Source organism: Spea bombifrons, chromosome 7 (genome assembly GCF_027358695.1).
Source record: "Spea bombifrons isolate aSpeBom1 chromosome 7, aSpeBom1.2.pri, whole genome shotgun sequence".
Classification (NCBI taxonomy): Eukaryota; Metazoa; Chordata; class Amphibia; order Anura; family Pelobatidae; genus Spea; species Spea bombifrons.
Genome location: NC_071093.1, coordinates 42,895,312 through 42,923,097, shown reverse-complemented (window position 1 = coordinate 42,923,097; position 27,786 = coordinate 42,895,312). Strand labels below are relative to the sequence as shown.

The window sequence follows — 27,786 nt, the reverse complement described above, 5'->3', positions numbered from 1 at the left end:
TGAGACCCCTTAGTCTTTCCTGATGATTTTTATCCTACTAACCATTCTGCATGTTTGTCCCCCTCATCTGAACGCTCCCCAATATGTCAATATCCTTCCGGAGATGGGGTCTCCAGAACTGTCCCCAATGGATGAAGTCTGATCAGAGATCTGTAAAGTAGCTGAACCAGCTTCCTCTTCCTTCTACTAATGCCCCTCGCTATACATCCCAGCACCCTGATTGCTCTTTCCGACACTTTATTGCGTCAAGAGGACCAAGTAAAGTTTGAGGTCTCACAGTAGGTAGAAAAATGGGTAGACTGGATGGGTGGAGTGGCTCCTACCTGTCTACCTGGGTGTTGAAGCTACTTGAACGTCTTGAGGTCCGCACTTTGGTTCTGTTGGCTCTGAAATAATTATAATTTGTATTTATTCTTTGGAATCAGTAAAAAAGTATCCTGCCAAACTCGTGACTAGCAGGTTTTCCTTAAGCAGCACAAGGTGCCGTTGCTAAATTATATGTTCTTCGCTTCAGAGCCAGGTTTAACCTTTTATCCTTCGGGGTCTCTATGGTACAGTAGAATTTGGGCCCGGTTTAACCAGTAGGCAAGGCCAAGGTACCCAACAGTGATGGTCCACCTTGTAGGAGTTGGCAGCTTACTGTAAACATGTATGAATATGAGTATTGCACCAGAGACAAGGGAAGATACATCACTACAGACAGTGAGTAGATCCCTTCTGCCTCCAAGTGGACATCCCTGTGAGATCTTCATATGTCACCTGCGGTGATTCTAGAATGTCTCTTGAACATTTTGATGGGATTTAAATTGTTTACATTTTCTGTTGTTCTAGTCACATCCATGCCGGCTACCAACGAAGGCTGGCCGGACACATTTGGCTTTGGCTTGGGTGGCTTTGGTCCCTGTTATATACTTTGGGTGGAACCCGGAAGCAGCGCACATTCAGCTGGTCTACAGCCAGGGGACCAGATCCTGGAGGTGGAAGGAAGGCCAGTAACGTCACTGAGCTGTGAGTCTTTGGTACAGCTAGGACGGGAGTGTCACAACGTGCCACCCAGCATTGGGGTAATTTCAAGGATCCAGCAGGTGACTGTACAACAGAAGCCACAGGAACCGACTGGCCTCACATTGAGTGGATGGAGACCTCTGCAGGTAGACCGTGTTAACCTTGGTTCTTCTGCATCTCAAGCTGGGGTCCGTGCCGGGGACTACCTTCTCGAGGTCAACAGGGTCCCTGTCACCGAAATATCTGAAGCCACCCAACTGATCTCGGCTTGTGAGGGTGATACACTACAACTGGGACTCCTGCGCGTGGGTCACAGGCAGAGCAGGCTATATAACGCCAGCAGAAGAGGATCAGAGACTGCATGCCAAGCACAGAAGCTCAAAGCTCAGGAGTTCAATCGTAAAGTAAGTCATGGTCAACGCATCTCAAACCTCCCAAGTGTCCCTGTTTAGTTTTGCCAGTCCCACCGTCAGATCCAAACCCCAGTATTACTCGTTCCTCCCCTGATGCCCCTCTTTTCTAGGAGCTCGGAATGTTTGCTGGGTATGAGGGAGTCGCAGGGTTCTACAGCCCTGAAAGCCCCGATAATGTGTATACAAACAGCAGGGAACGGCTCTAATGTTCCTCTTGTTACATAAGCCTCGGTTAAAAGTCTCTTGCATCAGGTTACATATTATACCGAATCTTTTGCAAGGTGTTTTGTGTTCAGCTCCCCGGAGGCACGCGAAGCCTTCCATGGTGTGATAACGAAGCGATTTCTCACTGCAGGCACAAAGTCACACTTTTCTGCGACACTGTGTGGATTGTGTGATTCTGGGTGTTTTAATGTATGAATTGAGTGATAACGGCACGGTTCCGCACAATGCTGTGAGGCAGCTATTAAGATCGTTTTGTAACCAAGGGACTGGTTTTCCTAAACATGTTAAAAAAAACTGCAACATCACCCAAATCCACGTCCCAACCCCCGGCGTCCCAGCCACGCATCAACCCAGGAACACCCGGAGAAAATTAATATCCACAGAACCAGATTATTTATTGATCCATTCTTTTATAAATGTAACATATGCAAAGCAGATATCCACCAAAAGAGAGAGAGACCCCCAAAATAGGTAGGTATATTGGGTTTCACTGCCCCTATTTTGGGGTCTCCCTTTCGTTTCCTCTGGTGGGTACCTTGCGTTGCATATGCTGCCCTAATCTAAGGATGGATCAGTAAATAAGTCTATTTCTGGAGACAACCTACCTGTTTCTCCTAAAGAACGAATTTTTGGTCGATCGACCTCGTTGGGTCAGACCTTCAAACCCAGATTTCTTTTTCATCAATCCTATATAAAGTCTGTTTTTTTTTTAAGCGTTCCTAAACTAAAGTAAGGGGTCCATAAAACACACCACCAATGATAAACCAACTCTAATTTTACCGGTTCTGGGCCAAATCTAGATACATTTAATGTCAAACCTCGGGGTTGTATGGGAACTGCCACTTCCAGAATAGTCACTTCTAGGTTTTTCTACCCAATAACCTTAATTGCGTTAGATTCCTCATAACTAAATTGTGTCCCCCAACATCAGGACCTCACAATTTGTAGCCAAGGATAGAATACTGAAGGATCTTCTGAGTAATAGTGACATGAGACAAATGTTCATTTCTCCACAACTCGGCCTAATTCACAGATAAGTGAATAAATCATTGGGCCGTGAGATCGAGGTTCCAGAAGACCTTCCTTGTCTTCTGGCCTTTGGTTTGGACCAAACCAAATTTCTGTGGTGGGCATAACCAGCCTCCTGAGATTCCAATGCTGTGGGTCATGACTTCCAGAAATGGAGACAAAGACCTTTGACGGATAAGCATCATGTCATAGTCAGCAGTTTGGCCCTGAAGACATCTCCTGAAACTTTTCATGCCGTTGACTCTGGATTTAAGCGTTATTTGCCTTGACTTTTACAGCGTTGATCTTTGGAATTTTCCTGCAGCTCGATGAGGTCCTTGGAGAGCAGCCGGCCCTGAAGGAGAAGGTCTTTTCTCTACTGAAGCAGTACGCCCAGGAGAGGAAGGTGGACCGGTTGGCCTACACGCTTCCCATGATCCTCACAGAGGAGTCTCAGCATCGCCTCATCGAAAACATCAGGTATCTTCATGAGTTTGTAGACCTTTTAAAAAGTCCCGTCTGATATAACATCTGCCCTGTTTCCTGGTTAAAGGCTCAGCTTTCTTTCAACTTAAAAGGGTCAAAAATTCACCGCAGGTAACGGTAGGACTAGCTATTTTTAGTTTTATTGCGTAATTTTCTAGGGGACAGAGGATGATATAGATCTATGTAGGGGTGCGTTTGGTGTGCGCTGATAGGTTGTTGGTTGAAATAATGGTCGAATTCTCCTCAGAAAGAGTTTCCTTTAATTAGATCATGCGCATAATCGAGACAAGGCACACAACACACAAAAGTCGAAGCGTTGTCTAATTACACATTAAGATTACATGGTTTATATAGCATCTTATCTACTTCTAATAACATGCTTCTTTCTGATTGGTTACTTTTCAAGCAGGTTACACCTCTTTAAGCTGCATAATTAAGAATGGCCTAGACTTGACCCTTTGCACATATATATATAGAACAACATAGAGTAGACATGTTGGCGGGAACTCATCCATATATCATAGACTAGACATTCCCTGCTTTCTTATGTCTTTGTCAGGAATAATATTTACGATAACATAAGCATTTTTCTAACATAGGTCCATATAGGATTTTTTTTAGATCCATATAGGATTATTTTATCGGATGTAAAGTTTGTCCTTCGCGGCTCTGGCACGAGGGGAATTAGCGCCGCATACATTCGCATCCCAGCCCCGTTCTATTTTTGCCGTCTGTTGATCACAAGGCTTTAATTCACAAACCCTGGAGCACCAAGCCGAGAGCAGGGGACACGGGGGGGGCTTTAGCCAGATGTGGACCCTGCTGCCTGCTGTACTTAACCCTTAGAGGAACGAGAGACGGCAGTGTACCTCTTGGGTGATCAGGCCCCCCGGTGTCCCGCAGCTCGGTGGGCTGGTTACAGGGGGGGGGTCGCTGATCTCCCCAGATGGTCCATTTACACTATGAATGCCCTTTAAACGCTAATATTTGAGTATAAATATACAGATCCCTGTATCGCAGATCACATGATTCAAACATAGCGGACTACGATAGCCTCTCACCTCTACCTGCACCATACTGGTAAATATTTCAGCAGCCGGGGGTTCTGCATCGTTAAAAATAGCCTGCTCCGCTCTGTTGGAAATGGTGCGATATGCTGCGTATTACAGAGAGCTCTGCGCTGGGATCCGGTCTGCAGGCAGCAGGTTAGCGGCTGATCCCCTTATAATAACGCAGGCAGCGGTGAACGCCCCACCGCCCCTTCCGCTGCTCGAAGGGTTAATCTGAATGAAATTCTAAGCCCATCTAGAAGATTTACCGGCTAATCTCTACAAATGAATCGGCGCTGAGTGCGCTCGAGTATCAGCGGCCAATGGGTGCGCCAGGAACACGCCATGACCTAATGTGTTATAAAGCGCTATAAAAATTCTATTATTATTTTTATTATTATTTTTATTAATATTATTATTATTTATTATTTTATTATTATTATTTATTTTTATTATTATTATTTATTATTTTTATTATTATTTTTATTATTTTTATTATTATTATTATTATTATTATTATTATTTATTATTATTATTATTATTGTTATATGCATATTGAAGTATTTACAAAGTACTTTGTCTCCTTTGATAACCCTACAGGAGAAAGAATATGTGGATAGTGTTTGGTGTTAAAACTGGGGTAAATACTTTGATATCTGGGGCAGCCAGATGCTGTACTTTATCGAAATTTGGGACAGTTGGCAGGTGTTCTGGTGACACAGATTTCACGGAGATACCGTCTGTAAGAAATTCTTATTGTTATTATGATTATTATTATCACTTCAGGTAAAATACTAAATTCTACCGCTAAATGAAGCCCCCGGAACCAGGATTTCATTCTGCATCCCCCTGTAGGTTCTGCTTCCTCTTCTGGATCGCTGGAAGTTCTTATTTAGTCCTAAAAGAAATATGGAGTAAGATCTCACCCACTGCGCACGCTAACCCCAAAAGACCTTCTCTGCTTTATAGAGCTTCCTCAGCCTCCTTTCTGTGACCGGTATCGCTTCTCTCCGGGGAAACGGTTTCATTAACGTCTCCAACGCCAACCGCCGAGTCCAATGAGGACCGGTAATCACGGCGAGAGACCTCGTTACACCCAACAGAATTATTCTTATCTTTTGCCGGTGGTGCTGATAATATCGCTTCCCGTCTTAAACCCCCCCCCCCTCCGGTGATGGACGGTCGGATGCTAAGACGCTGCCGACCCCCCCCCATCCCCACCGGCTAGATGCCTGCCTCTGTTTTAAAGGTCTGACTCTCCCTCCGTAGACGTCTCCTGCCCCCTCCCTCGCTGTCTGCGTTCGCCCCCCACCTCCCCGCGCATGCTGGCAGCGTTCCCGGCTCCTCTGGGCTGCTGGAAGCTCTTTGCAGATGCTTTGGGAGGCAGAGCGGCCGGCGTCTCCGGGTACCACGTTCCTCCGGGATGAGCGCTGGGTTCCTCGAGTGACGATGAGCGCCTCCGGACCATCATGAGCTGCTGGGGGTAAGTCGTACGGATAACTGTTTAACCCCTTCGCTGCTGGGGAGACCTCGGCTGCGCCTGGGAAGACCGCTCTCCCTGGGGTGAAGGGTTAACCCTTCGGGGGCCGCGGAGGTAGGATCCACCTCAATCCGTTCACAGTATTCCTTCGATGTCTCGTTCCGTTCCGACCTTCTCAGCGGATCGGACAGATTGCAAGCTCTGTGGCACCAGGATTTTTTTTTCGCGACTCCCCGTCCAAGACGGACTCGGATTGTCTACGCCGGTTTGTGTTTGGTTCTTCTAAGCAGTGACCGGTCAAAAAGACTGGCTGAGCGTAATGGGAGTTGCGGCTTACTGTGGCTTAGTGGTTGCATTGGGTGTATTAGCCGATGGTGTGGTGGAGGAGCGGAAGGTACGGGGGCTTCCATTTTTTTGCCCAAGCACGGCAGAGCTTGATAGGAGTTTGCCCAGAGACACTGGAGTAGATGCAGCTAAGGGGGGGATTACTCATTGCTTGTTGACTGCATGATGGGAGTTGTAGTTTGCAGAAGCTGGTGGCAGCAGAGGAGGGGGGTTTTCACAGCTGGGGTCTTTTAACCTCTCAAACCCCAGGATGTCTGGAACAGATAAAGTGTCCGCAGCTGAGGGATGAGGAAACGCTCCTTGTAGAGTGTAAGCTCACGAGCCGGGTCCTCTTTACCTAATGTATCGCTTTGACTCTGTCTACTCCAGTCTCGTCATTCTCCTTGGGTTTATGTATTGGAAGAAGCGCATATGGTTGGCGCTTTATAAATGAAAGATGGAAATAATGATAGTAGTAATAACAAAGTATAAAGTGTTTATAGCAGGCCTCCGATTCCCAGCAGAGACGTTTCAGCTCGGCGGTCCTGCGATGAGTAATAGTTTTTGGCCCCAAACCTGCACTTTTTCCTCTGCATTGTGAGCGTGAAGCGCTGGGGACGTCCGGCACGACATGCTGGCTGCTGACCAACGCGTCTCTCTGGCCGGGGGGGCCGCTGAGATTAAAAACGCACCATCTGCCCCTCCGAAGCTTTCTACATTTACTGATTTATCCCCCATCGCTGCAGCGAGGCCAAAAGCTTCGGAGCTGCCGAGTAATGGACCGTATCACAGGGCATGCAACAGCAGACCGACGGCGTGTTACTGCGAGCGCGTGTCACGGTACCGCGAGCGCATGCCCCGGAACACGGGACAGCGGGTAGAGCTTGGCGGGATAGAGGGGCAGAATCGGGACTGTCCCACACAAAGCGGGACAGTTGGGAAGCATGCATTGGGCTATTTCTCATCTCTTTGAACTATTATCAGCTAATAGGATGACTGCATTTCATCAAGACAAGCCAGGGCGGAATAAAATCTTTGCACCCTATTAGGATTTAACCCCTGCATCTATTTTTTTCCAATTAATATCGTTTTTGCAAAGAGATGTGAAATAGTGGGTAAGTGGAACAGCCTCCCAGCAGAAGTGGTAGAGGGTAATACAGCGAGGGTATTAAACATGCATGGGATCGACATACAGCTCCTGAATCTAAGACGAGACCAACGACTGATTAAGGTTTGAGTCTTTACAGCAGGAGAAACGGGGAGACTAGACGGGGGCCGAATGGGGGCCGAATGGGGGCAGATTCTGTTTCTATGACATACAGCTTTTCATTAGCACCTTCTGCCGGCTCTTGTTCACAGTCGGCACGCCGAGGCAGTAATATTTCAACCGCTGGGATTTTACGCAATAAAACCCCGAACGCCGCACGGAGCGCACGCCGGCCGCTGCTTACTGCGCATGAATCCTCAAGGTCATACAGCAGGTTCGGGCTCTCGTCGTAAGAAAATATCACGTTTATTGTTTCTTGTTATTGGGCTGAATCATCAGCGGATCAAAAATAACCCGGCGGGGGATGAATCAGCCCCTCCGAAATAACAAAACGTGATAAAAGAGCAGCGATTCGGGGGAACGTGCTGCAATGTGGCAGCGTAAAGGCTCAGTTCCACTTAGACTAAACAATTCCACTCTCTAGCACAGCGAGGGAGAGCCCATGGAAAGCCACAACGGGCACGCCGGGGCCTCTGTCCCGGCACCTGGCCAGGCTGCCGACGGACCGGTTAATCTTTTAAACCGGCCTAAAATACACACAGACCTCTGATTCAGAGCTGCCTTTGCCAAGCATGCCGGCTGTTAATGCTGAGCGTCGGGATATGATGTCATCGCGATGGAGCACTGACATCGTGATCCCACCGCAGGAATTAAGAAATGTAAGAGATGGGGGGGGGAGAAAGAGGAGAGAGAGCAAGAAAATAGAGAAATAAAGAGAAAGATATAGGGGAGAGATAACGTGAACGAGGAGAAAAGGAAGAGATAGAGGCAGCAGAACATGGGTTCCATCTAAGAAGAAATTAACCCCGCCTGCGCTGGATCTCTGATCCATTTCATGTTATTTTAATGGTCAAAATCTGCTTTTCTTTCAAAAACGGGGAAATTTCTAGGTGACCCCAAACTTTTGAGCTGTAGTATATATTTTTTTCAGCCAAACCAATCTTTAAGGAACAAGCACCCCAAACCCAGATTTTTCTCATCAAATACCTTAATGCCATCTTCAAAAATTGCAGAAATACCCAAGAATAACCAAAATTTGGTTCCCGTTCCCAGGTTTCTGAATTTTAACACATTTTCTGTACAAAAATTCACCAAATTTCCCGTATATTAAAGACCGCCCCCCCGAGCCACGATATCGACTATATTTTGGGGAAACGTAGCGAATTAACTCATTCATAAAAGTCATTATCGAGGCTTTAAACGCAGAACGAGCCGATCGTACGGAAATCTCACGCTCTGCAGGACTATTTTTCCGGGGGATTTAGACTTCTAGCTCGAAAATATTGATTTCCTGTTTTTCTCTTTTAAAAAGTATTTTCTCGGCCCCGTGCAAAGTATCGTTGGAGGAGGGATAATCGATGAGGATCGCTTTCTAGCCAAATCTCCGTTCCAATGGAACACAGAAGAACATTGCAAATGTGACCTTGTGTATTACCCAGGGTACGGCACGCGGGCCTTCTCCGATTACAGGAACGCCGCGCCACCTACCTCCAACCCCCCTCTTTTTTTCCATAGAAACCCAAAAGATGCAGAAACGTGACTCTCTCTGAGACCCAACTCCCATCACCCTCAGCCTGCACGATCTTGTACAAAACAGTAGATCAAATCAGTCTTCTGTCGGCAGACCAACACAAGCCAGCCAAGTTTTTAGAGGAATTGATGATTGTGTTTAACTTGTTCTTGTATTGTGAAAGATGTTATTTTAGTTGCAGATTAATCGCTATGGTTATTAGCCGCCTGGGCGTGTCCTGATGGTTAGCGTGAATAAACGCGCTGAAATGTGATTTGTCACCAGCAGACCCGGAATTTTAAAGGAATAGAATATTCTAAAGATGTTTTTGCTAGAGTAATAAAGATTTTACCCCAACTTCACCAAGCAACATGTCCCCAAGCAGCTTGTGTGTTCCACCTTTGCCCCAAGCAGCTTGTGTGTGCCACCTTTGCCCCAAACACCTTGTGTGTGCCACCTTTGCCCCAAGCAGCTTGTGTTTGCCACCTTTGCCCCCAAACAGCTTGTGTGTGCCACCTTTGCCCCCAAGCAGCTTGTGTGTGCCACCTTTGCCCCAAGCTGCTTGTGTGTGCCACCTTTGCTCCAAGCTGCTTGTGTGTGCCACCTTTGCCCCAAGCAGCTTGTGTGTGCCACCTTTGCCCCCAAGCAGCTTATCAGTGCCATCCTAACCCCCAAACACTACGCCTTCTGTTGTATTACCCAAACAATTAACCTGATGCTGAAGCTTTCTGTCTTTATGGAAGGACAGGTGAATTGGGTGGGATGCTCAGGACTCTGGACTCTGCATTTCGGCCAAGAGAACGATACAGATCCTCATCCTGATTGTGCCTCCTGTATGTTCCGGGCTGCCGTCCAGCCTTTTTATAATCTCCCCGGAGGAGCTGGGTTGGAAGCAGAATTGAGGTCAGGCAGGGAGCTTGTTATTTTGGGTAACAAGTTGTGTTTCACAGTTTCCTGATCATTTTCCTCTAGCTCCGTTCCACTGAAGGAGTCAGACTGATAAAAGTCTTTACTGAGCAGGTGATAGATAAATGGAGCAGCCTCCCAGCAGAAGTGGTAGAGGCTAATACAGTAAAGGAATTTAAAGATGCATGGGATAGGCATTTGGCTTCTGAATCTGATTTTTTTTAGGCTGTAAGCATGTGGTAGGGTTATTGTCATCCTCAGAAAAGGATGATTCTGATTATTTGGACCATAGGCATTAGTGGATTCATCAGACGCAGCATTGCCTCGCGCCATATGTGAAGGCGAAGGTGGCTGTCGTGAGCCACTGTCCCATCTCTTCTTATGCCCAGTTGAGTCAGGACTATGCCGATTGGGGGTATCTGCTCCCACCTGCACCTTTGTCTCTTCATCTCCATGCGCATCCAGCCGTCGGCGCACTTATGTCATCAGGCGGCCGACGGCCTTAAAGTGCCAGGGCTGTCTCTTTCATCGCCGGCGGGTTGGTCATAAATGTATGGGCCGATAGGCATTGTAGAGCAGGAGATGGGTTAAGAGAAATGTTCTCCTGGCAGCTCGGTAAACTCCCCTCTCCTCTCTCCCCACATTTTATTGAAATTAGAGAGCTGAGATCCCGTGGGCTTTGGTTCTGATTGAGAATTCACATCTAACTCATTACCAGCTGCTTCTCATGGGTCTTACGAGGAGAGAGAGGAGGTGGAGGGAGGGCTCGCCGATCGCGGAACACATAAGATATATATCCCGAGAATAGAGAGCGCGATTCCAGCACCACGGATAGCAGCTCAGAAACCATCGAGGCCGAGACTATGAGCGGTGGATTCGCGGGACACGGCGGAGATAATCCCGGCCCGGCCAGCTGTTGACCTCCTAAAGCTGAAGGAAACTTAGAGGAAAGGATTGGAGGTTGACTGCCCCCCCCCCCGATACAACATGGGGAAACACCATGGCTTTTCCAGACATTTCCGGTACGTTATATGACACGAGATAGCGTTTAACCCTTTCGGCGTTTACCTATTTAAAGGAGCATTATAAGGTAATGGTAATTATATTATTTAAAGCTGTTCTACGAAGAAGCGTTGGCCGGGGTTGAGAAACGTCTTCAGAAAATGAGACATAAAAGATCTAAAATGGGAAAAATGAAATCTCTTTTTATTTAAGTTTTGTTTTTATGAAAATATTTCAGGTTGTTTTTTTTGTTTTGTTTTTTTTACGCCGACAGCAATTGTCGGAGATGGATGAGCACCCACTGACAGCTTTAGTACTTTGCGCGAACCCTACAGATTCTCAAGGAGACAAGTTCTATCCTTTGATCTTAAAATACTAAAGTGGCAAAGGCAGGCAGCTGGATACCGGCTCGCTGAGTGATGCTGAGGCAGAGATGATGGCTTTTATCTCACTGCTGAGATAATTATAGGATGGGTATTCGGCTGGTAGATCTTCAGAGAGCTTCTTCATCTCCTTGCGGAAATGTCAGGTCTCCCGGGAAGAAGAAGAAGAAGGAACAGTGGAAAGGGTAAAAGGACGTGTAGGGAAACGGTGATCAGAGTTTGACGCAGGTCTTTTTAATAGCGGGTTATAGGAAGGACATCATAGATCCTACAGAACAAGAAGAATGTCGGCGTAACTGAGATATAAGCTGGGTTCCTTCTTCAGAGAAAACATCTCTAGCAAAATCAGCTATAAAGTCAAAGGCTGTACTGGATGGTTGGATGGAATGGGACCTTATGAAAGTCCTTGACCTGTTATGAAGACGCGCCTCGTTCCCTTGGTTATTACGTGAAAGCGCTAGATATCTAGTTTCTGTGTCCTAGATTCACTAGTGTCTAAGTTTTGTTGTGTAGTCGTGATTAAGTTCAAAATATGTTGGATAGTTACTGTGGAGTTCTAGATCCCCCTAGTTGATATAACTAGAACCTAGTTATACATTAGTTCTTACGTCTGTTCCGTAGAGGTTCTTGATTTGGTTGATGTATAGAAATGTTGGATTGTTACATGGACGTTCTAGATTTTTTAAGTTGATATATGGATGTTATACATTAGTTCTTACGTCTGTTCCGTAGAGGTTCTTGATTTGGTTGGTGTATAGAAATGTTGGATTGTTACATGGACGTTCTAGATTGTTTAAATTGATATATGGATGTTGTGCATTGCCTGGGATTACACAGTAGTCTTGGTAGACGTTTTTGATTTAGTTTGTTGGTGGATAGAAACGTTGGCTTGTTACATGGAAGTTCTAGATTATCTAGAATGTTTTATGAACATGCCAGAACCATTGGACTGTTTCAGTGAAGGTATTCTTTGGTTTTTTTTTGTGACGATGTACTAGATTACCTGACTTTTCTTTTTTTTGGTTTGTTGTGGAGAAGACCCTTTTTGGGGTTTTCAGCCGAACATACATTGTACTGGACGTCATCTAGCAGCACGGAGATCTATGTCAATAGTCGGCCTGTACCCCTTTAATATGTATTTCCATATTTTCACAGGATCTTCATTCCAAAGAGGCACCGGCAAAGATTTGACCACGTGGTGTCCCAGAGTCTCATCAGCAAGATCTGCCGAACTCGGAGCGAACGCAGCAACCGCCTGCGCAGGAGTCGTAGTGAGGACCACCATGAGAGGTTGCTGGTATCAACGCGAGCCGCTCCCATCCCACACTGCCAGGATGAGCTGGGAAGGGGACTGAAGAAGAGCAGCTCGTTGATCGCTGGCAGCGTTGGCACAGGGAAACCCCACAGGTGGTTATCAAACCCCGCTTTAGCCAAACGTCCTTCCATTTCCAAATCCGACCTTGGATATTTTGTATGTTCTTCTTTTGCCCCTTTATCTACCCCTAACGCATCACCGCTTCTTTACTCCCTGCAGGACGGTACGGGTTTGTAAAGGCAGCAGTAGCTTTGGTTTCACGTTACGTGGCAATGCTCCCGTCTGGATCGAATCCGTTGTCCCAGGTAAAAAATCTACATTATTTAAAACAATGTTTACGTATAAGCCGTTTCCTAATGGTTCTCAGGTTCTCACGAAGTTGATTATTCACTACTACGGGATATGGTGGTTTGAAGATAACCAGAATATTTTCTGAAGCCATTGCAGACCCAGTTTTTTCCCAAATCATAAGTAAACTTCCCAGGGTCCCTCCCAACCTTGGCAAAGATTTAAATTAAATGATAAACTCGCCCAAATCCATTGAGTTCTTTAAAGTTCTGTTGAGTCGGGATTAACCAAGTCAAACACGGACATGAAGACCAGAATGTAACCTCTGCAGATGTTCCTTAGTACAGAAGGTCCATGAATAAGGGGCTCTGGCTTTGTAAAAACTCCTGAAACCCTAAACGGATCCCTGACAGCAAGCGCTGACACATAGATATGGATTAAATTAAAGGATCTCCAGCCCTCAAGGTCAGAAGGTAACCAGGTTTGAGATTGATTCTTGGCGCATGATAGAGAAGTTGTTAAATTCAAGGGTATTGGTGGCATTAAGTCAACTGAATAGGGACGTCACACGGAGATACGGCGACTATGAGAATGTAATGGTCTGTCTCTTTACAGGCAGTCCTGCAGAGGTGGCCGGACTCCGAGCTGGAGACAGGATTTTGTTTCTCAATGGTCTGGACATGAGGTGAGGGAACGGGGGAATAAATGACACGTTTTGTACATAAAACCCACCGTTTTTGGCATGCAGAGAATGCGGATAAGTTTATGGCATGACTTTGGATGCACGCTAAGCTCTAAATACGCAGGGATCAGAGGCTTTTCATGTCTGCAATCAGTTGGTTCTCCAAGAAATACATTAGTGATGAACTCCAGAGGCAGATCCCGCGTAGGAAAAGTCCTCTCCTATCCCATGAACCTAAATGAATAACCATCATCCATCCCTGTTACCTTTCTGAGTTTCTCTAGAGACAGAATGTAATGGGTTAATAGCCTTGGGTTGAGCCAATAATGTCCCATATGTGTGTGAAGCTAAAAACATCTGTATCAGACATGGGCCTCTACTATTTTTTCCCTTTTCCACATTTTATTTCCTTAATATATATATATTTTTCATACGTCCGCACTGCTTCTCTGTACCCGCAGGAACTGCTCGCATGAAAAGGTCGTCTGTATGCTGCAGGGGAGTGGGGCTATGCCCACGTTGGTCGTGGAGGAGGGATGTGTCGCTTACTGTTCAGGTGAGGAGCACTTAACTGTTTTCACTGAAAATAAGGAGTGATGGGAGTGATAAAGGGCCATTGGAACACAGGAGTGATGGGAGTGATAAAGGGCCATTGGAACACAGGAGTGATGGGAGTGATAAAGGGCCATTGGAACACAGGAGTGATGGGAGTGATAAAGGGCCATTGGAACACAGGAGTGATGGGAGTGATAATGGGCCATCGGAACACAGGAGTGATGGGAGTGATAAAGGGCCATTGGAACACAGGAGTGATGGGAGTGATAAAGGGCCATTGGAACACAGGAGTGATGGGAGTGATAAAGGGCCATTGGAACACAGGAGTGATGGGAGTGATAATGGGCCATCGGAACACAGGAGTGATGGGAGTGATAAAGGGCCATTGGAACACAGGAGTGATGGGAGTGATAAAGGGCCATTGGAACACAGGAGTGATGGGAGTGATAAAGGGCCATTGGAACACAGGAGTGATGGGAGTGATAAAGGGCCATTGGAACACAGGAGTGATGGGAGTGATAAAGGGCCATTGGAACACAGGAGTGATGGGAGTGATACAGGGCCTCTGTATGAAGAGATTCCAATTAAAAATCAGCCGTTTCAGCTACAATAATCATTTACAACATTAACCCCATCTGCGCTGGATTTCTGATCCATTTCATGTTATTTTAATGGACACAATCTGCTTTTCCTTCAAAAACAAAGAACAGCATTTCTAAGTGACCCCAAACTTTTGAACGGTAGTGTGTTTAGGAACTTCAAACATTTTCACCGTTATAGTGAGTGACTCCACTCAGAACCCAGAACGCGAGGGGTTCTCTTTGCTGTTAGAGATATTTTGTCGCATTGTATCTTATTCCTTAATTGTATGAAAAAGAATCACTGTTTGGCAAACAAGGATTTTTCCCGCAACCGTAGGAGAGAAGCAGACGGATCCCCGTGCTGCCGCGGGACGCGTTGGGCTTGGTGACCATAATGAGTTCACGAAGGCCGGCTCTGGCTGCATGTCCCAGAAAGATAGACTTCCCTGATCGATACTTCTCTCTCCTTCCGTAGATCCAGACTCGGATACCCCGGTCCCAACATCTGCCCTCACTTCCATTCAGTGGGTGGCAGAAATTCTGCCGTCCAACATCCGCATTCAAGGTCGGAGTTTTAGCCAACAACTGGAGCATCTGCTGACCCCCACAGAGAGGTACACCGTGTGTAAAGGACTGGAGAGCTTCTTCCAGCACAGGTATCGTCTCCGAGTTGTTGCTGTCCGCTTTATTTCATTAGTCACAGCGTCAGATTAAGACTGAGCCATTCTACAGGGTTAGAACACATACAAATGGCTATTGAGTACTAATGAGAACCCCACTAAGCTCTGAATGCAGCACATTGAGGTCCCTGAAGGCCAAGGTGGACATCCAACGAGCCAACGTCTCATGCAAAAGGGTGGAGGTCCCTGACTGGTGATGCTTTGTGTTCTTCTAGGAACATCGACACGCTGATCGTGGATATTTACCCCGTCCTGGACACCCCGGCCAAGCAGATCATCTGGCAGTTCATCTTCCAGCTGCTGACCTACGAGGAACAAGAGCTCTGCCAGCACAAGATCGCTCGGTTCCTGGGGTACAAGGCAGGTTAGAGAGCCCCATAACCCAGGACCCCTGTCTTACCCCCACGCGCTCATCTGACCATATTCCCTGATTGGGGGGGTTACTGGTGGTGTAACCATAGTAACATCACTGGAAAGGCAAAATCAGTCGCATATAAACTGACGCTCAAGTGATTTAAGGAGATTTTTTAAGAACTCCTGCCATTGCTCCCCCCCCCACACATCCGAAGGACCACATGGCCTCGGGATTGATCGGCCATGTGCCAGGTCCCTTAACTCTTTAATGCCCAAAAAGGTGAAGATTACTGTGATCTTGGGGGGATTATCTAGCAGTACAGCCATGGAACGGGGTTAATGATTCTCTTTATCGGATTCCCCCTCTCCTTAAACTCCCATCACCGGCACTGAACATCTGTTATCTGCCACACATCTGTTCCTCAGCCTGTATCCCTTGTTACCATGACAACCGCGGGTGGAATATGGGGATTACCACCCTAAATCCAGTTAGGCGGAAGGGACCGAGCCACGCGGCCTGGCAGTTAACTCTGTTTGTGCTGGTTATGTTGTCATAGCAACGCCATCAGTTATTGTACTTACTTAACCAGTCCATAGAATAGGAACTAATTACTTACTGCCTGGAAGTAAGGGGTTAAACTGCATCAATATACAGTCTGCGCATTCTGTCATCGATCTATACATCACGATAGCAGTTGTGTGTATGAAAAATATTTATTTTCACCTCTTTAGCAATGTTTGCCCTCTACCACCCCTGCAGGGATGCTGTTCCATATACTGCACGCTGTTGGTGGGCACCTATTCTGGTCTGTAATGGTTATGTGTCTTTTTTTCTTTTATTGGTGATCCTGTGAAGCTGCCGTGGATGGGGAGACAGCACCCCCCGTGCGAGGCTCTGTCCACGGGCAGATAGGTTACCAGGGCAGTACGCGTACCCCAGGTGTGGAGGAGATCAAAACAGGTGAGTGACAGACATGTAAGCTCTTCAGCCAAGCGCTGGGCAATAGCTAGAAAAACTGGGCAGCACATTATATTATATACATTATCCAGCTGTAAAGACCCAAACCTTAATCAATCGTTGGCCATATACCTATCCCATGCATGTTTAAATACACTCACTGTATTAGCCCCTACCACTTCTGCAGGGAGGCTGTTCCACTTATCTGCCCCAGTTTTTTAGTGGGATTACAGCTAGAAAATGCCAAAATAATTATTCCTATAATTATTTACCTCTCTTGGAGACCCTGAATAACCCCCCCCCTTGTGTTTTACCCCCAACTAGGAGCCCTGTGTGACCTTGTGGACGTTGTTCCACGCCTGACCCCCGGAGAAAGACAAGCCGGCGATGGGACTTCTCTCCCGGAGACGCCTAACCCTAAAATGGTTTGCATTGCACTCTTAACGGTTACTGTGCGCATAATGTTCCATGTTGGTCCCAACCCATAGTTGCTAACTGTCCCAATTTGATTGGGAGAGTCCTGACTTGTGGGACTTGTATCCCTCTTTGAAGATTCCAAGATCTGGCTGCTCGGCACACGGACCCGGGCGTTGCTCATGTGCAATGTGCAAGGCATCTATGGGCTGTGGATGACATCATGCAATGTGGATGACATCATGCGATATGAAGAACGATATCATATATTTAATGAAAAGAATGTTAATCTTTAGAAAGGACAGAAAAAAACAACCGGTTCCACAAGGGTTAAACATTCTTACGGCTTTTATGATTTGTTTAATTTGGAGAGAGCCATCCTATTTCCGGCATATTCATTATTTTATGATTAATGGTTAATTTAATGGGTGTTTTCACTTCCTTCCTGTTAATTTAACAAATGATTGCATTATTTACTCAGACACACCCATTTCATGATTTAGTTTTTTTTATTTTTGGTTTCCTGGATCCAAAAACAATATACATTATTATATGGAATTTTCCACTATAGAAATATTTTTTTATTTTTTTCTGGAGAAAACACACCAAATATTCTCTAATTTCTCTATAAACCCCCATCAGAACCTTTTAGTCCTTTTAAGTTGTTTTCATGGAAGTTTGTGTCTTCTTTAGAATCTTGATGTACATAAAAACATAAGTTTTATCAAAATTTCTATTATTTATGGAAATTTCTAAATTTGGAGAAGTTAGCAGGAAGATTCCATTGGTTTCCATGGAGACCGATCCGCAATTTCTTGATATGGCGGCAGATAAAAAAACCCTCTCAAACATTCAGCCCCATAACTTTCTCGGCTTCTTCTCCCGGTCCTCAGATGTCTGCCGTTTACGCCGAGCTAGAAAACCGTTTCCTCAACAACTTCCAGGGAAAAGCGAGCAGCGTGAAGTCCCGCGGCCCGTGTAACCTCTTGTACGGAGCAGGTAGGCGCTACCAAACCCAACGTTCCTTCTCTGTGCTCTACAAACTCCATGTTCAAGAGGGAAGATTTTCCACTTCAGACATATTGTCGGAGCGGAGACGCTCCTTAATGGGGAGGGAAGAATCCCGTTTCCCACATCGTTATGTGGCTAATTAGGTTCATTTAGGGTAATAAGTAGGAACATTTGGGTTCTTCTGTACCTGAGAAGGTGACAGAGCTGAGGAAGGAGTTCTCTCCCTGCTCCCTCAGCATTCGGGACGCCTTGTGATTTGGGATCCGTTCACAGCTTCTCCCCACTATCGCTTATTATATAAAGAGTAAGACTCAGTACCATGACTTGGAGAAGTCTCTTCAGAAACTTCCAGATGAACCACAGATTCAGGGTTATGGAATCCCCGCTCGCTGTCCTTGCTGTTGTGCCTCTTGTTAAATTTGCTCTTGCATCTCTTCCCAGGAGAGCGAAGGTTGCCACAAGGTCCACCCTCTGACCAGTGTCCTCCGCGGCCACCTAGCGCCCCATCTCCTAGCAGCTCGGAGTCCAACCCGTACGTGAGCCTCGACGGCAGCCTGCCTTCCTCCCCAACGCACCGCAAGATCTTCACCTTCTCCCGGCCCAGCCGCTCCAGAGACACAGACCGCTTTCTGGATGCGCTCAGTCGGCAGCTGGGCCAAAATCTCACCCTCACTGACCAGTTTCTGACCTCGGAGAACGACTATGAAGAGGTACTGGGCAAAAAAAAAAAAAAAAAGTCCGGGAAGTGACATTTCCACTTAATTTAAAAAAAAGTTGGGTTTTGATCATTGTTTTGATGGCCCTCAATCACCGCCGTCTGTCTGTTCTTTTAGATGACTTTCCAGGACGAGCAGTTCAGTTGTCTTCCCCGTGAAGCGAGCAGCGCTAGTGAATCCATGAGCAGCAGTGAGGATGGAAGCTCCCTCACCTACTCCTCCGTGTCCGACCATATTCCACCTCCCCCGCACAGCCCTCCTCCTCCTCCACCACCTCCCCAGAACCTACACCCCAGGGTCATCACGACTCTCAAACCCGACCCATCCAAAGGAACCCAGACTCCTTCTCCTCGAGGAGCTGGGAGCACCTCCAATCCGCTCCCCCCAGCTCCTCCGCCTCTCCCTACTGCCCCGGTACCCCCGGCCCCTCCGCTGGACCCGTTGGCTCACCGCGGAATGCACCGGCGAAGCGAATCCAGCCACATGAGCGTGAAGAGGTTGCGCTGGGAACAGGTGGAAAACTCAGAAGGGACCATATGGGGTCAGGCAAGTACAGAAGAACCGGGGGGGGGAGTTTGTTTCAAAGGAGGAGGAATGTTGGGGCAAGAGGCTATTATATCAAACTAGAGGGTTCAGAGGGTTAGATGGAATGTAAGCAAGTTTTACTTTAAAGAGAAGGTGGTAGATAAATGGAACAGCCTCCCTGCAGAAGTGGTAGAGGATAATACAGTGAGGGGATTTAAACATGCATGGGATAGACATACGGCTCCTGAATCTAAGATGAGACCAACTAGCACCCCGTCCGTGGAAATAACCGTTTTTAATCTGATTATTTATGACCGCCAGGCGTCCTGTACACCTCGTGTAAATATTTCCCATCTCCATCTTTCCGCAGCTGGGGGAGGATTCGGATTATGACAAATTGAGTGATATGGTGAAGTACCTGGACTTGGAGCTGCATTTTGGGACCCAGAAACCATCACGTAAGCCATCTTAGCTCGTGACTTGGGTCGTTTAACCCCTTGATTACATTTTGCTGCACACCTTCTGTGTTCTCAAACTGGAAAGGAACTTTAACACTTTATCACTCCCATCACTCCTGTGCAGCTTCTAAAGAGCCATTGGAACACAGGAGTGATGGGAGTGATAAAGGGCCATTGGAGCGCAGGAGTGATGGGAGTGATAAAGGGCCATTGGAACACAGGAGTGATGGGAGTGATAAAGGGCCGTTGGAACACAGGAGTGATGGGAGTGATAAAGGGCCGTTGGAACACAGGAGTGATGGGAGTGATAAAGGGCCATTGGAACACAGGAGTGATGGGAGTGATAAAGGGCCATTGGAACACAGGAGTGATGGGAGTGATAAAGGGCCATTGGAACACAGGAGGGATGGGAGTGATAAAGGGCCATTGGAACACAGGAGTGATGGGAGTGATAAAGGGCCATTGGAACACAAGAGTGATGGGAGTGATAAAGGGCCATTGGAACACAAGAGTGATGGGAGTGATAAAGGGCCATTGGAACACAGGAGTGATGGGAGTGATAAAGGGTCATTGGAACACAGGAGTGATGGGAGTGATAAAGGGCCATTGGAACACAGGAGTGATGGGAGTGATAAAGGGCCTCTGTACGCCTATGAAGAGATTCCATTAAAAATCAGCCGTTTCCAGCTACAATTTACAACATTTACAACATTAACCCCGTCTGCGCTGGATTTCTGTTATTTTAATAGACAAAGCTTGCTTTTCTTTCAAAAACAGAAACATTTCTAAGTGACCCCAGACTTTTAAATGAGACTCGTCTATTGTCAGTTTTGCTATTATTGATAATTGATATAGCTCTATAAATAAAATGTCATCTAAAAATTGTAATAAAATCTCCTGTTCTGTCTTCCAGTCCTCCCGGTTTTACCCGAATCCTTAAAAAAGAAAGGTGCTGTTGAAATTCTGTCTCACAAGAAGGCCTACAATACAGGTATCCCCATAATGAGGACCTTTTTTTGTTCCGGCCTGGGTTCTAGAGTTAGGAATGGAAGGGACGCGGGGGTTCTGAGAAATCAAAGGGGGTAACGTGGCAGCCATTTTCCCCCCCCAGCCATCCTGATCGCGCACTTGAAGCTCGCCCACCAGGAACTGCGGCACGTCCTTATGACGATGGAGAACGAACGCCTGGAGCCCTCGCACATCAAGCAACTGTTACTCTACGCTCCTGACGAAGAGGAGAGGAAACATTTCCAGGAATACGGGGGCAGCCCCAGCAAGCTGAGCGAACCGGATCAGTTTGCGTTACAGGTATAACCCCAGCGCCATCGCGCGCTCTCACGGACCTTCTGTTGACTTCATTTACTTGTTTTGGGTTAAAAACCTGCCAGAACAGGGCATCCAAGTTAATGAATTTCCAATAATTGGCCAACTAATCCGTCTGTGATCGCAATTCACCCAGTCACCACGGACATTCTAAAGTAGAACACCCTGAGCCACCAATAAAAGGGAAGCGGAGACAAAACCCTCACTCCCATTGGCTGAGTGCCTTCCCACAACCTTCTGTTGCCAAATGACCATCGTAGGGAGCAGAAGAATCGCAGAGACTGTTGAGGTCCTTGAGTTTGACCTTGACCAAGGTCCACGTGCCTTCGCACCGGGTTTAATTAAACATCCAGTTCACCGACGATTGAAATTCTCAGTAAACCGGAGTGTTTTGTAACCTAATTATTTAAAGTGTTCCTTTGGCCGAGAGTCTTCCACCCCCCCAGTTTGATTATCCAGTGAATTAAAAATTCACGTTCCCCGGTTTATTAACTGATATCCTTGTACTCCGGTTAATACAAGTGCTTGGCTTACTGCGGTTCTTGTACTCCGGTTCATTAAAGGGTTTGGCCGGCCGAAGTCCTCGGATCCTGGTTAATTAAACTGTCGAGTTAACCGGAGGGCTCATGCTGCTGTTAATTGAAGTCATCTATTACACCTTATGATGTTTTTAATGACATCAAGAGTTTCGGGAGAAGGAATAGAGAAATAGCAGCTAAAAAACCCCCATGAAAGGTAGATATGGCTGGAGCGGGGGTTAAAGCCCAAATGCTGGATGGGCCCAGCTCATGGAGGGAGGAGGACCGGGTCTTGGTCTTTCCGTTGAAGGCTTGGCCATCCGCCTCTCAAGACAGAACCAGGACTGGTAGAGACGGACCCTGGGATGTTAAGCTTGGCTTGAATGGTTATAGAATAATAGAATAGAGCCCACCATGGAGGGGGGGGGGGCGGTGGAAATGTACAACAGAAAATAGTGAAAATTTTCCAATTATTATTTACAGAGGGGCTTTTTTTTTTTTTTTTTTTTTTTTACAGAAGCTAAGGAATTGCAACATTAACTTAGTTTAACCATTTCAGCCGGAGGTCATCACTGCTTTTTCTGTTTTTTCCCGGTTTAGGCAAACGTCAGCCTGCCTATATGTAACGTCACATTCCGAGACTGTCGGAATCATGGGATTTGGGGTTTTATAAGGGGTTTTTATAGCAGACAGAGCTGCCGTTAGCGTATTCTCCTGGCCAGAAGTAAATGTCTAGAAGACGGAGGAGCCGATCCTAATTCAGCCTTGATTTCAAACGTGAAATTCATTGATTTTCTTAGTTTCTGCGTCAGTCTCGTTATCTGCTTTTGTATAAAATATCGATCCTTGATCATAGATTAGCGTTCCATGTAAGACATGAGGAAGGACAGAAAGCAACCTGTTCATGGGTGGATGAACCAGATTAAAGGGGTTAATCCTCCCAAATTACTGACGAGGGAGAAGCAGAATTATCGGCTGGGGTGGAAGGGTGGACGGCTCGGGTCAAAAGGGACAGTTCAGTTCTAGATTTTTGGAGACTCCTGAACCTTTTCCTCATTTTCCGTTCAGATGCTCTCGGTTCCGGAATACAAGATGCGCCTACGGAGCCTGCTCTTCAAGAGCACCCTGCAGGAGAAGACGGAGGAGATCCGAGCCAGCTGCGACTGTGTTCTGAAGGCCTCCGCCGAGCTCAACAACAGCAAGAAGTTGGCCAAGATCCTGGAGGTTTGACTCTTCCCGTTCTTCTTCTCCGCTTTAGACTTTTGGGGCTGATGAAATGGCTGTTAATCGTTTCTTATTCCGAATGGAACGCTGCATACAATTTACAATCTTTCCTTCTCACCGAAAATGTTTCGCTCCATAATTACATATTTTCACTAAAAAAAATATATTTTTATCGATTTCCAACCATGGTTAGAGTCGAGCGTATGGGCGGCTTTCTCATTGGGTGGGTTGTTAGTGTATGCATTGTGTGTGTTGTGTGTCAGGGCTTTGTGTTGTGTTGCTGTCACACCGCATGTAGGAGAGCTCTACCTCCTACTGCCGTCTTTGTCTCGGAGCGGTAATTTGCCGTGGTTAATGCCGGCACCTCGCCTGCTGTTCTGTAAGGCAGCTGTATCTTATTCCAGATCCCCCGCACGCTGCCTGCCAAATGTGTGATTGAAACGCGCAGTCATTACCCTACCCCCCAAAAAAGTCTTAACTCTGTCTCTGCCGGGGGGAAGATCCACAGTGGGTTCCGACATTGTAAACCCAGCCGCGTCGGATGTTAAAGAACATTCCGCCGGTGAAATTAGATATGATATAACTGGTGTCAGCCGGCCAAAGGATTATAATGCAAACAGGAATTCTGCTGAGCCGGCATTCTCGGGGAACCTGGGGTGGGGGCAGACAGGTAACAATTAACCGATGGAAAAGGCCGCTTGGTGTGAAAAAACAGTGGAAAACTTTTGTTTAATGAGTCGTGTGGCAGAGCTCAGCACTTTCTCATACAGGGGCAACTCCTTCCCGTCTCACACGGGGCCGAACAGGAGCGGTGACATTTTGGGGGGGCAGGAATGGGAGCCTTAGATCCCCCAATTTACGGACTAGAGGGGGGCAATGGATCCGATTCAGGTTATGGAACAACTGGATCAGTGAAATGCAGATATAAAAATATTTTAATGAAGTAAAGCACCGGGAATTCCAGCTGGTTCTTCTGGAAGGTTAAACAGCGCATGGTTCTTTTATTAGGATTAGGGAGGGAGGCTTGCCCCAGTTTTAAAACTTTTTTGGGGGGGTTATCTGGCACACGGGGCAAATGCATGGTTGGTTGCTGGCCGTCGGCGCCCCATACCCCCCCGATCTAAAGATCCAGCGCATATCTAGGCGTTGGGCCCTGTAATTGTCAGTCCGGCCCTGCTTATGTACCTTAAAAAGTGCTTATATCCCCATAGCAACCAATGGAATGTTCGTGCTCATTGGAGCATTATGTTCATTGCTATGGTGATAAGACCACTTTTAAAATGTTGCACCAGAATCACTTATTTTTTTTTATACCCGTTTTGGGTTAATCCTTCTTCTGGTCGCCGATAAGGTTGAGTCGAGACTTTATGGACGTGACGAGGCTGGAAGATTGGGCCAGTCTCAAAATATTAAAGTTTCCCTCAAGTCTAACAGCCCAAAATTTCCCAGAATGGAATGAGTTTGCCTAAAATTCCTTAGGCTATCTATTTATCTAGATAAAGAAAAACTTATGTTTTGGGTTCTTTCCGACATCCACTCATGAAGGACATCTTCTGGTGGTAAACCTTGTTTGGTGGTTGGTTCACAGAACACTTAGACATAAATGCCGTCTGTGTTTGGTTTGGCAGTTTGTCCTTGCCATGGGGAACTATCTGAACGACGGACAGCCCAAAACCAACAGGACAACGGGATTTAAGATCAACTTCCTTACAGAGGTATGTGCCAGTCCATGGACAACTTTTTGATTCCTCTCCGTGTTTTGGCCTCCAGTCCGTTGTGTCCTTCAGTTGCTATTGAAGTTGTGTGTGGGGGGGGTTTGTTTATTTTCAACAGCTCAACACCACAAAGACAGTGGATGGGAAATCCACCTTCTTGCACATTCTCGCCAAATCTCTCAGCCAACATTTTCCAGAACTGCTGAGCTTTGCCAAGGATCTCCCCACCGTGCCTCTTGCTGCCAAAGGTACCATCTCTACCCTAACCGCTCCAAAACCAGTGGTTGCCAAGATGTATGTTGACATCTCATGAGTGACCGAAGTTATAGGTCTCCCAGCAAACCAAGAACCCCCTTGAGCGGTCCTTGGTACAGTTTCCATGTGTAAGGACCTAGTTGTCTAGATAAGGTCTACTATGCTGCACCTTCATCGGGATGACCACACTTTGATGTTGTATTCCTCCATGCTGACCGAAGCCCAGAGGACATTTCTGATATATTGATATATTAAGCCAGTGTGAGTGAATGTATGTAAAATGTGAAAACTCATGCTTTTGTAGAAAAAGTCCAAACACAAGAATGACCTAGCGCTATTACCACCTGCCGCTGTGTCTTATACGGGGTGTTTCGTTCCCAGTAAATCAGAGGTCCCTGACAGCAGATCTGAGCGACCTCCACGCAACCATCCAGGAAATTAAGAGCGCCTGCAGCCGAATGCCCTGCGCCCCCGACGACAGGTTCCCTCTCACCATGAGTGTATCCAGTTTCAGGGCAAGCGGAACGTCTCGGAAAATGCTACATTTACCTCATAGTTCCATAAGAAAATAAATCAGTAATTCTAGAGTGAAGTTTCCCCAACTTGGGCTGAATTTCCCAGACCTTGGGTCTATTTAATCGACAAACTTGACCCCTGGTGAAGAGACTCTAGTTGTCCAGATAGAGAAAACCTTTGTTTTGGGGTCTTACAAGCTGTAGAGCTCCATAAGGTGGTTGGTCAGGGGGGTTGTGACCAGCTCTCGCTGCGGGGGTCATTTTATTTGTAGGTTCTGGTTCAGCCATACTTTATTTTTGGGGATCCTTGACCATTTCTTCAGACATTCCTAGAGAACACCTTCCCGTGTATGCAAAGCCTGGACACCCTGCAGCATCGAGCCATGGAGGACTTCTACAAAGTCTGTTCCTTTTTCGGAGAGGACCCCAAGAGCTCCACCACCGAGACGTTTTTTTGGATATTTGCCGATTTCATCAACAAGTTTGAGGTGAGGTTAAAGTTTTTAAAAAACTTTTTTTTTAGATTACGTTATAACTTACACCTTTTTTTATATCCACTTTATGATAAAGAAATATTTAAATTCTACTTTTGTGACATTCTTTCCCATTCACATTCTTTTTGCCTCTGTATAAATCAATGGTAAGGCCGCACCTTGAGTATGCTGTGCAATTTTGGGCACCTATTCTAAAGAAGGATATCATACCACTAGAAAGGGTGCAGAGGCGGGCTACAAAATTAACCCGTTTAGGACAATGGGCGGTCCCTAAACCCATTGAAAACAATGCATTTTGAGCCCGTACATGTAGGGGCTTTGTCATTAAGGGGTTAATAAAAGGAATGGAGCACTATAGTTATGAAGAAAGGTTAACAAATTTAAATCTGTTTAGTTTAGAGAAACGGCGCCTCAGAGGGGATATGATAACGTTATATAAATATATTCGGGGCCAATACAAACCATGGTGTGGAAATCTGTTCATAAACAGGACTATGCATAGGACACGGGGTCACGCGACTGGAAGAAAGGAGATTTAGTCTAAGGCAGAGGAAAGAGTTTTTCACAGTAAGGGCAGTAAGGATGTGGAATTCTCTGCCTGCAGAGGTAGTTTTATCAGAGTCTGTACAGACGTTTAAACTGCAACTGGATGGATACCTGGAAAAACATAATATTCAGGCATATCATCTGTAATTATGGGGAAACGGCTTATTGATCCAAGGAGGAATCTGACGGCCATTTTGGGGTCAAGAAGGAATTTTTTTCCCTGGTTAGTGCAAAATTGGAAAGAGCGAAGCCGGGGTTTTTTTGCCTTCTTTTGGATCAACAGCAACAAATTAACAGATATAGGAAAGGCGGAACTTGATGGACGCGGGTCTTTTTTCAGCCTATGTAACTATATAACTATGTAATCTTGTCCACAGAAAGCTTTTAGTGACCTTCAAACAGGTGACACTCAGTTGCCACCAAGGAATCCCTCTCCACCCGTCTGGTAGCCGCTCTCTCCCTCCCCATCTGGGAATCGGATGGTAGCCCACCCTGAGGCGCACAGCGCCGGCACTTCCAACCGGCGATCCTGGAAAGGCTTCATGACCGTGGCCACGGAGGAGGCCGAGAGAAACGACAGAAGATGGAAGGATCCGGAGCCGACAGTTATTATTATTATTATTATTATTATTATTATTATTAATAAACCTTTTTAATGCCTGAAAGACTTCTTCTAAGTTATGTAAAGAAATATCATGTTCTAAAAAGATTGGTCAACATTAATTGTTGGGGGGACTAAAATCGTCCGTTACTTTGTTTTTACACAATTTCTGCTTAGTTTCCTTTGTTTTCACCGAAATGCCCCGTTCTTCGTCACCTCACGCGTTCCATGCTCTTTTGAGGAAGGCTTGCCATAAGAAAAAAAAACGTGTTCTGTTCCGTGCGCAGGAGAAACCTAGAACCCTTTCACTTAAATCGCAATAAAGACATCCTTTCACTTAATAAAGATCCTTTCACTTAAATCGTAATAAAGACACGCGTGTTTAATACATCTTTTTTGGGGATATTGGGAATAAGTCTTCCATTTGATTTCGGTTCTGGATCTGGATTTAAGTCTGCCGGCAGACCTAGTCGCCCATTTTTTCCTGACCTTAATCAGTCGTTGGTCTCGTCTTAGATTCTGGAGCCGCATGCCTGCCCCATGCGTGTTAAAAATATCTCTACCCCTTCTGCTGGGAGGCTGTTCCACCTATCTAGGACACACTCAGCAAAGGAAAAACCTTCTTACATTAGATCTAAGCCTCTCCTCCTCCAGTTTTTACATCATGATCTCTTCCCTCCAGTACTTTCTTAAATCCCTCTATGTGTTTAAATATTTCTATGGTGCAGACTAGGAATGTAAGAAAGGAAAAAAAAAAGTGGCGACTTTTAGTTTTGGATTGTTCTGTGTGTCTAGAACATGAAACTGAGTGATATTAATTCAGGAAGATGACATATTAAACTTAAGGTAAATTTCCTCGCCTCTCTGGTACCCATTGGGTTAAACCCATCAGACGAGAAGTTGCAGAAGAGAATTAGGGGCCGGCGTGTTTGGCAGAGACTTTTGTGCGACGCGATGTTTGTTTAATAGCATCTTGGGTAGTGAAAGGAGTTTAATAAAG

General features: G+C 46.2%; 1 protein-coding gene across 1 annotated transcript; it reads left to right on the top strand.

Moving 5' to 3' along the window:
- The first annotated feature begins 839 nt into the window (after positions 1 to 839).
- Positions 840 to 26,864, top strand: GRID2IP (Grid2 interacting protein). The gene is made up of 22 exons (XM_053471136.1): positions 840 to 1,409; positions 2,977 to 3,131; positions 12,214 to 12,465; positions 12,593 to 12,678; positions 13,277 to 13,346; positions 13,805 to 13,899; positions 14,955 to 15,135; positions 15,375 to 15,523; positions 16,370 to 16,474; positions 16,796 to 16,896; positions 17,779 to 17,884; positions 18,338 to 18,606; positions 18,730 to 19,158; positions 19,508 to 19,595; positions 20,509 to 20,586; positions 20,707 to 20,903; positions 22,505 to 22,660; positions 24,289 to 24,375; positions 24,494 to 24,623; positions 25,012 to 25,130; positions 25,469 to 25,633; positions 26,563 to 26,864. The coding sequence occupies exons 1-22, from the start codon at positions 840 to 842 to the stop codon at positions 26,632 to 26,634; spliced, it is 3,660 nt and encodes a 1,219-aa protein (XP_053327111.1). The 3' UTR covers positions 26,635 to 26,864.
- The last annotated feature ends 922 nt before the right edge of the window (positions 26,865 to 27,786 follow it).